The 15,740-nt window shown below is 39.7% G+C and overlaps 1 protein-coding gene across 5 annotated transcripts in view; it reads left to right on the forward strand.

Moving 5' to 3' along the window:
• myo9aa (myosin IXAa) overlaps positions 1–15,740 on the forward strand; it is a 105,004-nt gene that overhangs the window by 70,303 nt on the left and 18,961 nt on the right. For 4 of the 5 annotated variants that reach the window (XM_071489208.1, XM_071489212.1, XM_071489209.1 and 1 more), the window contains 8 exons: positions 3,660–3,781; positions 5,517–5,658; positions 6,883–7,078; positions 8,653–8,772; positions 10,217–10,292; positions 14,051–14,191; positions 14,675–14,714; positions 14,817–14,939. In XM_071489208.1, coding sequence (XP_071345309.1) covers positions 3,660–3,781; positions 5,517–5,658; positions 6,883–7,078; positions 8,653–8,772; positions 10,217–10,292; positions 14,051–14,191; positions 14,675–14,714; positions 14,817–14,939 — 960 coding nt within the window. The remainder of the gene's footprint in view (positions 1–3,659; positions 3,782–5,516; positions 5,659–6,882; positions 7,079–8,652; positions 8,773–10,216; positions 10,293–14,050; positions 14,192–14,674; positions 14,715–14,816; positions 14,940–15,740) is intronic. The other variant, XM_071489211.1, reaches the window with a different exon arrangement.

Below are 15,740 nucleotides of genomic sequence, written 5' to 3' on the forward strand. Positions count from 1 at the left end.
TATTCTTGTGACACATTTCTGTCACCCATCCTCGTGCTTGGATAGTAGTGGTGGATAGTGGAGAATAGTTTCACATATAAAACATGTTTGAGATCAGACTAAATATTTCAATAATAAAGTCTAGGGCCAGTAAAGGCCATGACAAAAACCTTCATCTTTAGTATCTTTATGGAGTTCATGGCTGATTTTAAGGTATGTTTGGGATCACAATCATGTAATATCCTACTTCTTTTCTTTTTTTTTTTCCCACTGACTGAGACTTCAGCTTCCAGTATTTGTTGAGACTTAACAGAATCCCACAGCACTTCCTGTGCTACTGGTTGTTGCACTAACCCAGGTCATAATAGATCCAGCCTTAAACGAAGATGTTCTCTTTAAATGCAAAGCCTGTGTTGCATCATCTTTTTCCTGTTTCAAACCGATGATGTAGAACTTCAGGATGAGTTTGCATCCGCGTTTTTTTTTTTTTTTTTGATACATGACCACTTTCCCAGCAGTCCTTTTGGATTTCCCTGATCCTCCAGATTTTATCTTGATGTCATCCACTCCCCATTTATCAAAGAGTAACTTAACACTCGGTTAGGGCTTGAACATGGGGGCTTCACAAATTAAAAAACTTTATTCAAACCCAGAGGTAGAGCGAGGGATCAGGGGTGAAATATTATACACTTGTATGATTTTTCTTCTGTTCTTGTGTGCAGATGTATTGTCATTGAGTGTTTTTTCTTGCTCAGATAATGACAAAGCTAATGTCCATCCACTCCGTGACGGGTGAATCACTGTTTGCATGCAGCAGCACACAGTTGTAAAACTGGAGCTGCTGCTGCTAAAGGCAAAAGCCACACTAGTGATCTTCAGCTGAACTCGACTGAACTGAGCTTCACTTTGACAGCCACCTCAGGCCTGACACTGTTGGTTTACAGGTGCATGATTATTCCAGTGACTGACTTTTACATGAGTTTTGTCATGTGTGTTCTCAGCTTTACAGTAGCCACATATACTAATCCAACCCTGACACGCAGCGCCCAGTTACTCTGCATGTGAGCAGAGCTGTGAAATGATCAGTGAATGAATTCTCCTATTGATTTCTAATGTTTCCATGGATCAAACTGCCAATGCAGTTTTTAAGCCACATGTTTTCACAGTCATCTTGGACTTTATCAAGTCAGTGACAGAATACAATCCACATATTTCTTTTACATTAAAAAATGTAATTTAATCTTTAATTGTTAATCTTTCAAACTTTGTTGACAGAACAAATTTATTTTACATCAGTTGATTAAAAACTCTACCAACGTCTTCGTCAGAGGAAACGGCCGAGTACAGCAAAGCTTTAGTTGTGTGCGGAAAAATCCATGTAGAAGACTGAGGCCTGAAAGCCTCTGAAAAATATTCAACAAGGATAGACTGACCAAGAGCTGGCAGGGTTCATATTTCTGCTGAAGCCAGCTTCGCCCCCTGATCTACAGTTACTTACAGTGTGTTTCCATTCAATTGTTGACCAATGAGTCACTTTATTGTGATGACAGACAGAGGCACCATGTAAAGCAGCAGTAACAGGAGTGGGCTATGTTTATGATATATTATTATTAATAAGACATTATTAACAGAAACATTACAACAATAAGAAAAAAAAAACATGAAATCAATCTTCAGAGGAGCTGATGATGGAGAGACTTGGAGACTTGTTTCTTGATTGAATCACTGCAGTTATAGGAAGATGATTTAAAGGCATTTTGAGGGGGTGGATACAGTATCATGTGCAGTATAATGCGAGCCAGTATAACGCTGCCACAAACCACAGTGCAGTGTTTACCAAAGAGGTGAGTCAGCAGCCATCTGACAGACAACTTATGAAGTTACTCAGTTGAAGACAACTGTCCTGTCTGAGATGTTGATATAAGGAAAGGATGAAAAGACAGATGTGTTGTACAGCTTCAACTTAATTATTATATTGAAGTAAAGTTGCTTTGCAGTCAGACATTAAACAGAAAGATCACAGAAGAAAACTGGTGCCACTGAACAACAGAAAGTAACTAATACCTCTGGTTGTAGCTTGTAATATTCTTCTTTAACGTACTGTATGTTTTCTAAAAGGAAAATCCCATTGAAGACAGCAGAATATCAAACAATGTGTGGGATTTCTGGCAAGGGATATATCCTCAAATTTCCTCAGGAAAAAATACAAAATGCATACATTTCAATATTTCTAAGAAATAGCTTTTGGTAAAGAGCTTACTTTTGTCAAATCTGAATTGATGGTAATTTTCTTGGTACAGCACCGAGGTTTTTTGCTGCTGCAGCCTCACTTGCGTAGCTTATGGTGACTAATGTAATTGACATTACTAAGTAATTTTGCTGATTATGGTTCTTTTCTTCTTATGCTGCTGTTGCTCTACAAGTTGGCATTTACAGTCACCCTGTAATTGGCACTTTTTGCTGCTTTAAATGTCTGAGTAGATGTGAAGGATGAAGGATGAAGGGTTATTTTTTTTGACAGACTAAACACTGTCGCTGTCTTGTAAAACTCTAAGCAAAAAAATAAATCATGTCTTCTTTCTGATTTTGCAACAAGAGGATGAACCAGCAGTGCTTTTTAACAGGGGAGTAACAGCTGATGTTAAAGAATGTGTTTACATAAAAACATTTAGATAAGGATTTTGTTGATAATGGAGTTGAATGGAATCAGTGGGATTGTTTGCATGGAGAAACCTCAGCACCAACAACAAATCACTGATGAGGAAAAAGAACATGTTACAGACTAATGCTCTCACGCTGCTGTAATGTTCATGAAATGTCAAACATTCTTCTACAAGAATGACCAGAAGGAAATTTGTTCTATTTAATCACAGCAAGCAAAACTTTGCTCATATCAGCACTTAATGATTTTATTTTATTTTTACCAAACACAGAGGAAGGGGGTCATCTTCTCTTTCAAAATATTCTTCCCTGTGAAGTTTATTGTCTTCAGCACACAAGTGGCATAAGCAGAAGTAATTAACTAGATTTTTTTTTTCTTCAGCCTTCTGACTTCAGGGTAAGAAGAGAAGAGACAAAAGAAAAGGAGATTCCTGTGATTTTTATTAAACCTCCCCTGGATTTAGGTCTTTATTGGTTAAATCTCTTTCCCAGGAACACAGGAAAATAACATATATGGGGAAGAACAATGATAAATGCACTTAATGCTTCTCTCATTATTAAACCACCAAGAGGCCCAGAAAGATCTGCCAACATGAAAGCATGTGTACAAACAACACTGCTGCTTTGATTGTAAAATTTAAACCAGCCTGACCCACACAGGATTGGTTGTCTGTTCTCGATGGCATGTCAATGATTAATATTCTTACGGGTGCCAACAGATATTGTCTTTGATGCCACGTGCACTGTTTGCCTTCTGAATTTGAAACTGAATTTTACTTTAAATCATCTGTTTTCCACCGGCTTCAAAGCATAAAAGTACAACACCACTATATATTTTAAAATGTTATATATAAATGTGATGAAATAATATTGTTTTTATATAGTAAGAGTTGTGACATAGTCACTTCAGTGCAACATGACACACACAGAGAAAAAGTCTACAGTTCCTCCATCAGATTACAGTGCGAGGACAGTAGCACCAACACTGAGCTCTCTGTTTGCATTATGTTCCCCTGCAGGAGGAATACAGGGCAGAGGGCATCAGCTGGCGAAACATCGACTACATCGACAACACAGGCTGCATCAACCTGATCAGCAAGAAGCCCACAGCGCTGTTCCACCTACTGGATGAAGAGTGCAAGTAGGTCTTCTAGCCTGTTAGGCTGGGTCATTTCTTTCCTCTGTAAGGTTTAAGGAAAACTGGTTTGTTTCTACCTGGGGACCTTTGTTTCATGTCATACATTGTGATGAAGCTACAGAGTTTATTGTCACCCAACTCCTGCTGCTCTTTAGCCTCTTTAGACTCAGTTGCTTTAGTATCATAGCACAGCACCAAATGGCAGAGAGACCAAGTGGCAAGCTGGTGAAGAAAGAGAAATATCAAGCACCTAAAGGCCAAGATAGAGATAATGTGAGAATGCATATTGTCATTTGTCATGTGGCCTGAAACAACACCCTAAATGCATATATATTTATGAATTGACTATTTTACTGAACTCATAAAGTGACAGTATGTCAGGCATGTGTCTGTCAGTTTGTGTTGGAGGTCTTAGTGGCCAAAAATCAATGAAAGTGACTTAAGATACAACTGTGTGATCACTGGAGCGTACAGGGAGTGATGCACACGTGCTGTAAATACAACAAATAAAACATTGTTTCTGTGTTTATATCACCTCTTCGTTGGTTTCACATTTACAGTCATAAAGCTCCCGCTACCTGATCTTATTTCTGTCTTGACGTAGGCGAGTGACAAATCAATTTGATCCGCTGCTCATCTAATGAAAATATCAAGCATGTATAATAACAATCAGGTCATCCCAGATAAGATCATGGGCCTTTTAACAGAGGCCTGCCAAACCTGTTACGGCAGGGGGGCCATGAAGTTTTCTTTTAAGAAAACTCTCACCATGAAGGGAAATGCTAACGTGTCTTAGAGGAGACGCATGGATAATCTATTATGGGGGCTTCACAAATTTAGAAACTTTATTCAAACCCAGAGGTAGAGCAGGCAATCAGGGATGAAATGTTATACATTTGTGTGATTTTTTTCCTGTTCTTGTGTGCAGATGTCCTGCCTGAAATATGTTAATAACTGCAAAGCTCTATGGGAAGATTTTGACTGTGACTGTCCCTGTACATTATGGGATCAGTGTTGCATTTCAAACAATAAATACAATTGAATTGAATGTTAAATGTCTGCTCATATAATGTAATTTTGCTTATATGTATTTCTGCTCATATAATGCTATGAAATTATAGTACCATCCATTAAATGGAGTTGCCTGTAATGTAAAACCCTCTTAACTAGCAGAGAAGATTTAAACCTTTCAGGTTCACGACTGCACTGTGACTATTTTTTTTAACAATCTTTCCTTCTTTATTTCCCCCTCTTCTCCATTTGGACACTGAATCAAATTCCTCCCACTTGGAAAAGCTGGACAGCTCTGAGTCTTTGGCTGTGTTGTTTTCATAGCTCAGATTTCACCCCGCTCCAAAACCCCTGGTGTCCCATTCTTCCCCTCGTCTCTTCCTGTAAGCTGTTGATTCTCTGAAGAATTGCTATTAAAGGACAGAAGGGAAATCTGAGCTGAAAATGATCATCCTCAACAGATCAGATGATGTTAACCTGCCTCATCTCCAGTGGGCCACTATAAGTACTGCTGTAGTAACTGTTGTTGTGACTGGATTGGAGACTAGTGGAAAAGTGACATCTTTAATTCATTATGTTCTGTTTGGATGTTGTGTGATTTATTCTGCAGTATTCATGACGTGGTTGACAACTTTAAACAAGTCCATCAACATTGTGATTTCTTGGCAGAGGTCCTTATTAAATCCCATTCTTCTTCAAATCAAACCTTTCTGTCTGTTTACTTCAGTTTCCCTCAGGCCACCAACCAGACTTTGTTGGATAAGTTCAAGCGGCAGCATGAGGGGAACAGCTACATCGAGTTCCCTGCTGTCATGGAGCCCGCCTTCATCATCCGACACTATGCTGGCAAAGTCAAGTACGGTGTCAAGGTCAGTGTGATCTTCACTTCCACACATAGGTTCACATCGAACAGATTAAAAACTCAGACACACCCACACCTGCAGCAGATGCAGGACCGCACGTTTGTGATGCAAACTGTTTGGTTGCTGGTACATGAAGTGTTGCTGTTTAACTGAGCTACAGAACGTTAGCTTGTCCAAACTGAGGTAACTTTAGCCTTATTTGCCTCAGCGACAGTTAAAGGCAGCGCGTGGTGAAGCCTAGTTTGTGTTCTTATTCGTTTTCTATGGGCTGTGAGCGGTTTGCTTGTGTAGCTGACAGTGTCTGATGTGCATCAAAACACTTATGCCTGTTGTTTTCTACATGAAGCTCTAGACAAACGCTGTTTTATCACATTTGCACTGTCACCTCTTTCTACCCACTTCTGTTTTCAGCCATGAGAGCTGTAAGTCAGATACCAGAGGAGTGTAGTAAAACCTGTTTAAAATTACCTTAGATTTTGTTGGACGTCATGTTACATTAACATGACATTAACTAATGATTGTTACTTCTAAATGTGTTTTAAATATTTAAAATAAATTACATAAAAACTAATATTGACCAATGATGCAATAACTCATATGGATAAGAAATGGAATTTGTATAAATACCACATGCTCCTCTATAGGTGTAGTATCATAATATATGTATAATACAGTAAATTAAGTAAAGAGTAAATGTTATTATAGTATTGACATTAAAACAATGTGATGTCTTTATTGAGGTAGAATTTTATGTTGAAATGATGTGGAATTTAATATATCAACAGGTTTTGTTACATAATCTATTTTTACATCTAAACAAGTAAATACACATTCAGTCATTATATTCTCAGCTGCTTCAGTCCACCTTCCCTGATTAATACGACCTTTAAAATTCAAACTCTACCTGTTGAAACGCCAGTTTGGTATTGAAATGTTTTACGCTTTCTAAAGGTGATAAAGAAAAATATTTTTAAAAGGGAGCATCCTACAACCTTCCTAGTCCTCGTGATTCATTAAGCATTTGCAACAGAATAAAATAAGATCATTATCATCCCACCTGATCATCCAGGGTTACAACAAGATCACATCATCACTCACTAGTATTATACAGACGACAGGGTAATATCTGCCCCTGTTACACCTCTCTTTTAAAATAGATTAGAACAGATCCAATACAATAAACAAATAAGCAAATAATGCCATTGAATACTATTGTGTATCTCACACCAGGATTTCAGGGAGAAGAACACGGACCACATGCGCCCAGACATCGTAGCTTTACTGAAGAGCAGCAAGAACGCCTTCATCTGTGGGCTGATCGGCATCGACCCCTCTGCCACTTTCCGCTGGGCGGTTCTCCGAGCCTACTTCAGAGCCCTGGTGGCTTTCAGAGAGGCTGGGAAGAGACACACGCAGAAGAAGACTGGTGAGCTCTCAAATTTTACTAACATACACATTATAGCAGTGATGTTGTATAAAGAGACAGATGGAGGAGCTACAGTTAGAAATCTTATCTGAACTTAGAAAATAAAGGAGAGTTTAAATAATGTATTTGTTATCTACAAATATCTGTGTTTTTTCTTGTATCAAGGCAACTACTGGTGTTTCTATTGTGAATTTACAGCATTTTGCAGCTGCACTATTTTCAGTGATCGATTATATTAGATTAAATATTCAGAATGATAAAAATCTGTGCTCTCTGCAGTTTGTGTAAATCTCAGGCTGCTTAAAAAAAGCACCAAAGAATCCACAGAGAGGCAAATGATGCTGAATTCACTGAATGGCATGTGAGCATTACAGATACATTTTAGTGTAGCAAGAGAAGCAGTGAACTCAGAAGGGTATGATGGGTATTTGATTCTTCATCTCCTCTTAATATATTTTTGATGCTTGCAGTTTATTGGCTGTCAGCAGACAGAAGGTGGCTGCCACATTTGAAGCAGCTTGGACATACATGGCTTATAAGCATGAATGAAAAACAAATAAGTTCTGCTCAGCCAGTGAACTGCATGAAATTACAAACAGGTTTTTTTGGGGTTTTTTTTTTTTTCGTTTTCCTGCCATGTACAGTACTGTATGCTCACATGCCACGCAGTTACAATTTTGTCCTCTTTGTTCATCGTAGTTTTCTTTACCTGCGCCATATGTTGTGTTTCAGTAGTTCCTGTTCTGTAGTATGTGTGCATAGTGCTGGTAGTGCTGCTATGTATTTACAGTAGCTGTCGCTCTTTGTCTCTTTCAGCTTTGGCTTTATATGAATGCCTCCTTCTCCCCTAGATTTGACTCTTGCTGTTCTTGATATGCAGTAGATGTTACCATCAGATGTTCTTTCAGCACTGCCGTCGTATGAATCAGACTTGCGCTCTGCACCCTCTTGAACTTTCCTACACATGAAGTTTTACATTTAGATGTTTAAAATAGATTTTTCTTTTCGTTAGAAATCTTGTATACTTTGCTTATACCTATATATCTCTTAGACATCCTTCCACCTGCACTCTAAAGATATCGGTGTCACCCAAGGGAAACTGTCACATGTCTTCTAAAGGATGTCTGCACAATGACAGCTGTGATGATTTGTAGCCAGGTCTTTAATTTCATTTTTTATAAATGATTATGATTAGTTGTAAATAAACACCTTTAAATACCCTCACCCTGTCTAAGATGAGGAGTAGAATCAGTTTACACAGAGACCTTTAGAAGACATTGTATGGAAGTGCCTTTGGGGGGCGAACACCTACACACAGAAGTGCAATGACAAACATCCTACTGCAGTTTTGAATGTCAATCATCTTCTCTCCAGAAGTCTTACACAGGTATCTCTTCAGTAGATGAGTGCATCTCTTGATCTCTTCTTCTTCGCTGTCTAATCTGTCATTTCTCTCTCTCTCTCTTTCTCTCTCTCTCTCTCTCTCTCTCCCTCTCTCTGTTTCCCCCTTCTCTTTTTACTTGTGTATTTTTTCTCTCTTTTCTCTGTTTTTTCTTTTGTTTTGCTTCTCCAAGGGCATGATGACGCTGCTCCATGTGCAGTTTTGAAAAGTGTGGATAGTTTTAGCTTTCTGCAGCACCCTGTGCATCAGAGAAGCTTAGAGATCCTGCAGAGATGCAAAGAGGAGAAGTACAGTAAGGCTGCCAATACAAAAATAACCCCTCCGACTTTCCTGTTAGACCATGACTTGGGGAAGCCGTAGGGACGAGGCTGACCAACATCATCAACTTCACTGAAGCCAAAGTCAAGACAAAATAGATCAAAATCATAAGAATGTCCAAACTTTAAGAGGATACAGTTTTATTTGATTTACAGATCATATTTTCTGCCATTAGACTAGATACTTGTTGGTCTCCGCTCCCTCTGGTTTCCCCCTCTTCCCCCTCTCTTATGCACCTGCATGCATTCGTTCTCAGTCTTGTCTTGCATGTTGTTCACTAGCATGCTTCAGCCATTCTGTCTCTAACACTGTGCTAGTAAAAGGCTAAGCAGAGAAATGCATGGTTGTATTGCTTTATCAGCTAACTGTGGTCTGAGGAAACAGGACAGTAACACCCCGAAGTGTCCCTCACTGTTCTTTTGTCAGTCATAGCACACTGCTACGCTTTCATGTCCAGTCCTGTCTTTTTGGGCAGTGGGTATAATTGCTTGTCCACCACAGCGCACACTTCTAAAATCACCACCACCTTCTCCTGTCACTAATACCACACAGGCTGGTGATGGTGATAAGAAGACTGAGGGGGGAGGTATATGAATGACATAGTTGGGGACACAGATGTGTACATTATCATCACTAACCTGCTCACAGGCAGCTTTACACGTGGTGCAGGACATGCAGCTGGCCTCACACACTTCTTTCAAAGGTCACTTTTCCTCTACAATCATTTCATCACACTCAAATGTGTTTGTGTCTTTTTGTTGTGTGCCACCCTGCAGCTCCAGATGAGAGTGAAAATGTTGTTCAAAGTGATGAAAGTGACGACGGTACACTGTTCAGTCTTTATAAGTCGGCTAACACACTGTAGATGTCTCTGATTTCTCCTCTCTGTGATTTATTGGCTGTAGGTTCAGAGGGAACTGGTGTGTGAATTATATCACTTTGCCTTAGCAGCTGTAGGAAACCCAGCCATCACACTGTAGCAATGAATTAAACACTTTGTGCTCAGAGTTTTACTTTGCTAAATTCTCTTTAGTTTCACCTAAATGGCTACTGATAGATTATTGATTATAAGACAAAATGTAGTTTGAATATTAGTATTTTTAATAACTCATCAAGTCCAAACTAAACTGAGTAACTCTTCAATATCATCTCCCATAATTCAGTATTAACAAGAGCAACTCACTATTAACCTCACAGATCTTTGTTTCAATATTAAATCACCTGCTGTAGATTATATTTCCAATAAAAAGGCACATAACACTCACTGTAATAACACTGGAGTGTCATGTAGTTTCAGAGGTGTGTTTTTGCTTGGAAGGGGTTTGTGGGTGAGTGTGTTTGTTTTGTGTGTATGTGTGTGAGAGAGTGTGCGGTCTTGTGTTCTTTCACGTGATACCAACCTGTCTGTTCGTGATCAGGTGTGACCAGGAAGAGTCCTCGTACGCCGCTGTCAGACCTTCAGGGAAGCAACACCATCATTGAGAAGTCACCACGGTAAGAGTCAGCGCTGAACGCTGCGTCCCGAACTCTTTGTAAAGCTTCTGCTCACTTTTGGACACGTCTGAAGAAATCATGTACACAGCTCAAAGCCGGCTCATCCCGGTGCCTGCATTCATAAAATACTACAGATGTGCCGGGGCTGGACACGCGTGAGCTCCTGTACACGTGTCACATGAGGACAACTGTGTTGGCACACCTGACAATGTAATGCGGTCTAACACAACACCACAATCTACAGGCCTAGTGAAGTTACCATGTTTTTACAAGCTTAATAAAGGCAGGATTTGCAGGAGTATTATAAGATCAGATGAAAAAACTAAGTTAATTATGTTGTTTTGTTCATCACCTGTATATGTATTTATTTATTTATGTATTTATATGAAAGTTTCTTCCAACATCTTTCAGATCCAAGCTGAATATGATCATAAGCACATTAATAAACATAATATGAAAGGTCATTTATTATTTACTCATATTTATGTTGGTTTGTTTTATCTTTTTCTTTTTCTTTCTTTGGATTAATGACGTTTTTGTGTTGCTTTTATTGGACAAAAAAAAAGGAATAGATGATATAAGTGAGCAGTGCTGGGTAGAATGAACTTCTTGTTTGTTTATTTGTTTTTTTTAGGCATTTTGTGCCTTTATTAGTGAGTCGACAGTATAAGAGGAAACGAGTGGAGGGAGAGAGAGACGTTCAACAAAGATCCCCTGTCACACTTAAACCAGGGACGCTGACAAGTCTTCAACCCTACGCCTCCATAGTGTCCTGTAAACTATGTATTATAGTCCAAAGACATCTGGAAATAGTCATCGTCATAGTCAATGAACCCTTTAATACCTGACTTACAGATGCACTGTCATACTTTAGGTAATCTACAGTTTAATCATCATGTGCTGAGATTCACCTCTGAGCATTGAGACAGACGGGACATTCCTTTAAAAAAAGAGAGTGATGATTGTGCTCTGACCCCGAGCGTTGCTCCCATGACACCCCACTGAGACCCCGGTCCACCACCTCCTCTAATTAGCTGTGGACCGTGAGATTAGCAGCCCGCAACCACAACTGGTAGCACACAGCAACTCGCACAAGACAGTTTTTGTTACACAAGAGCTCAGTCAGGGGCTGTTAAAATCCCCTCTTAATGTGATTTGCAACCTCTGCCCTCCCTCTCTGTCTCTTTCCCTCACTCACACACACTCATCCTCCACATACTAAAAGAGCACCAAGGTCTGCGCAGCTGCTTCCTCTGTGATGTAAAGTCAGAGCTATGCATTGGAGGGGAGTGCCCGGGGAACGATAAATATTCAGCCCCTGCAGGGTGCGTGTCAGCTGGACAGAGCAGCGGACAGTGCAATGCTTTATGGGACACTTTGAGAAAAACAGTCACTACAAAAGGCATATTGTACCGTCACCATTAACTGAGATCGATGATCAACTGGGGAGAAATTCTCCTTTATATGGTAGACCAGATGCAAACAGAAAGGTTGTGCTTATTCTTTAGTGCATATTGCAGCATCAGAAATGTTTTGATTTAGTTATACACAATAAAACCTTAAACACTGGTCATAAGATTATATAAGGATGGAGTATAAACCCAGAGATAAATATAAATCCAAAGACTTTGACTTACTCTCACATACCAAAGCTTTGTGGATCTTCTGCTGTAATTTATAATATTGTAATTTAATGCTTACTGGTGGCACAAATCATATGTATCTGTCCTGCTCCTCTGGGACTGTGGAAATGTGCCCCAGACTGTGATCAGGATTGTGGAGAAGCATCCTCCGGGTCTCTAACACAGCTATATTTTATTATTATTATTGTTACCATTTATTTTGTTTTATTATGTAGAGATAAAAAAAATAGTAGACCAGTCACACCTACGTGTGTGGTTTTTTGTTGTTTTTTTTTAAACATCTGCGCCCACATCAATTTCATATTCAATACAGTGTTTCGATATGTGACCAAAAAAGAAAATTATGGCAGGATTAAGCAAAAGTTAAACATCTATGGTTTCACTATTATTTTAAATCATAATTAGTTTCACTGGCCAAGTATGTTTAGGCATACAAGGAATTTGACTCCAATTTCCTGTGGCTAACAAGACTACTGCCAGTCTGTGTGTGAGGCTGTACTTGTAGTTGTGTAGTAGTCAGGGAATCACCAAATTCAGCAGAGAAATATTCATGGCTGAGATATTTCAGTGTGGACCAAAGTGGTGGAACGACCAGCATCCTTAGAAGCGTGCAGCTAGCACGGCTAAATACAGTTTCAGAGCAAATTAACTCTTGGCACTTTTAAACGTGTAAAAAAAAAAACATGACCTCCTTATGCACAGAAGCTGAACACAATACAAACAGAGAGGGCTGTGGTTTATTTTTAATGCCAACACTACAATGGAAAGAACATAAGCTCCATTTATTTATCAAGCTAATTTAAAAACAACAACAACAAAACACATATTTATGTATTTCAGCAGTGGAATATCACTTTCAACCCAAACAGCTGGACCTGCACCACAACCTTCTCACCTGCTGCTCTGGATTTTTATTGACTCTCATTTTCACCAGCCATTTAAAACTTCTCCACACTTTCATGTCCCACCTTGTTTTCTCCTGGAATGATTCAACCCCCTTCAATAACACAGTGTGAGGTACCAAGCACATCTTGATACTGTAGACTCTGTGTCACATGTGGAGCTTTGTTACTCATCAGAAGAGATTCTTGTAAACCTATAAATGCTGATATTGGCAAGAGCTCCAATGTATTTGAAGAGCTGAATCAATAATAAATTGCTGCTGCCACAGCTGTTCTCAGTTTCTGACACTGAAAATCTTTCATTTCTTGCTTTTCACTCTGTACTTCAGTTGCTTTTTCTCCTCTCCTCTGGGCTACAATAGGTCAGATTGGTTAATGGTTTTAACCATGACCTGACGTCCGTGTTTTTGTTGTAGTTCTGGACAGGTGGTTGGGTTTCACCTGGAGGCCAGAGGTTTAAAGCCTTTGAGGCTTCAGTAAACCGTGTCTAATTCAGTTTGAGATTAATTCCACTCTCATGGAAATAACATAGAAACTGCTGCCCCTGCTGGTGACATTCCTCCTGGGAAGAAATATCCCTTTTACAGATACAAAACACAGGACACTGTTTGAGGGAATGTACACTTCTCTGAAGCTAAGCTACATCAGATCAAGTCAACATATTCACCAAGATGTTAAAAGTGCCAGAGCCCTCTCCCCACAGCTTTGCCCCAGAGTATTGAGCTGTTAGTATAACGTATTTGATGTTATGTCTGAGACACACATTCATAAAACATGATTGTCAAACAGTTAACGTAACTGAGGAATTTCACAAACTCTTGCAATCCCAACAGATCTTTGGTAATTACTGTGAAAAATGCCTGTTAACAAATGAGGGAAAGTAAAGACACTCAGTGGTTGAACTAATTCAAATTATTAGTAATTATTATTATCAAGAAACAATATGAGAACTGTGAAAAAAACATTATATAGGGTATAGGGTATGATTGTAACTGCAACTCCAAGCTTGACATAGAGCAGCTTGATAAAGTGTAAACTTAAATGAAAAGACTGAAAGACTGAATTCTATGTTGAATTTACAAGTGAAGGAGGATACATTTTCTTTCTTCTTCTGTCTTCTTGTAATGTAAAATTTCCTAGATTAAGTATAAAGTTTGGATTTTCCTAAATGAATCACCTCTGTTGGTCTGTGTGTGTGTGTTTTGTCCATAAGGGGTTCTCCGGGCCTCGGCTGGAACGGACGTGTGGGCCGACACAGCCGCTTATCGTCCAGCAGCTCCACTACAGACGAAGACGGCATCTTTGTGAACTCAGCCAGCAGCAAACTCCTAGAGAGAGCCCACGACATCCTCATGTGAGTAACAACAGGCAGCTACATTGGTTGTAACATTTAACCCTGATTGTGGTGTTTTATTTTCTAATAAAACCACTATTTACTGCTTCTAGCATCTATTATTCCACTGGTATTTGTTATTTTGGTCAGCAGTGTGGCCTAGTGGCCTGGAGACACCCTTAAATCTGAAAGACCGAGTTCAAACTCAGTGTAAGCAAACATCTGCCCTGCTGAAGTGTCCTTCAGTGATCGCTACATACCTACCAGCTTCAAGGGTGCTGTTCTGTAGCTGACCCTGACCTCTGACCTCCTTTTGGAGGAGAGCAAGTGAAAAGAGAATTTCCCCACAGGGGTGAATAAAGTTCCACTATTTTCACAGGGATATGACCCACTTGGGAAGAATTTCTGGAATTATTTCAATGCTTTAATGACCTTTTGTTGCTTTGTGCTCAAAACAGATTCGAATGAGCTGCTAACTTTCCTGTTTTTGTGTTTTATAAACAGGAGGAACAAAAACTACAAGTCTAAGCCAGTTCTTCCGAAGGTACAGTGCAGGATTTCTTTAATTATCTTAACAGAAGGTGCAGATTGTAATGTTATGTCACATTATCAACCTTATCAACTGACTCTGACTTCACCTCTGCAGCATTTACTGAACGTGAAGTCACTGAAGTACCTCAGCAACCTGACGCTTCACGACCGCATCACCAAGTCACTGCTGCACCTCCACAAGAAGAAGAAACCACCCAGTATCAGCGCACAGTTCCAGGTCGGAAAACACACACACACACACACACACACACACACACACACACACACAGAGCAAGCAGCGCACTGCAGAGCTCCATGATTTGTCATCTCACCATAAAAATAACACGATTCTCCTGAGCTGGACGTAGGAATCCCCCTCCAGCTGTGAATATGATAAAAACAAGGTGTGTCCTTTACAACTGGCTGTGGGTGGAAACATCCCTCCATCTCTCCGCCTGCCAACGGCCTTAACTGTCTTCTGGCTGATCCTGTATTTGTCCACAATGCGTGTGAAGTCTATTACGTAGTTCACACACCCACCCAAAAGTCTTAAATGTATGATATCATGTCTGAGAATTTATAAAAAAATAATAAATGTCTTGTAAAAAATACTTTGATTTGCTGAGAAGCTGGTAGTTTGCCTTGTCTCAGTTACTGACACACCCTTTGAATTTCTTCACTCATATTTAAAACAGTTAACTGTAGACGCCTCGAACCAGAAATAAGCTCATTCCTACCATTTAAATTACTGAAAACACTGTAGGTGCTCTGCTCTTTGTTTTAGCACCTGTCAGCAGAGGATTTCCCTATAAAAGATTGTTAACATTCATAATAATTTCTTTAGGTCACAAACGTCTGATAAAAGCTGATTGGCAGCCGGTCACACTCTCCAGCTCAACAACCAAAAACTTCTGTTTTCTCCCTGATTTCTTTGAACGTGAACTGTGTGCTGTGGCTGTTGGAGGCAGGGATGAGTGCTGAGGCCCCTCTGGCAGGCAGCCCCGGCCCCAGTGTGTGGATGACTTCACTTCCCACATCC

This window comes from Trachinotus anak, unplaced genomic scaffold (assembly GCF_046630095.1).
Source record: "Trachinotus anak isolate AG129_WGS33_773 ecotype Australia unplaced genomic scaffold, CSIRO_AGI_Tana_v1 ptg000011l, whole genome shotgun sequence".
Classification (NCBI taxonomy): domain Eukaryota; kingdom Metazoa; phylum Chordata; class Actinopteri; order Carangiformes; family Carangidae; genus Trachinotus; species Trachinotus anak.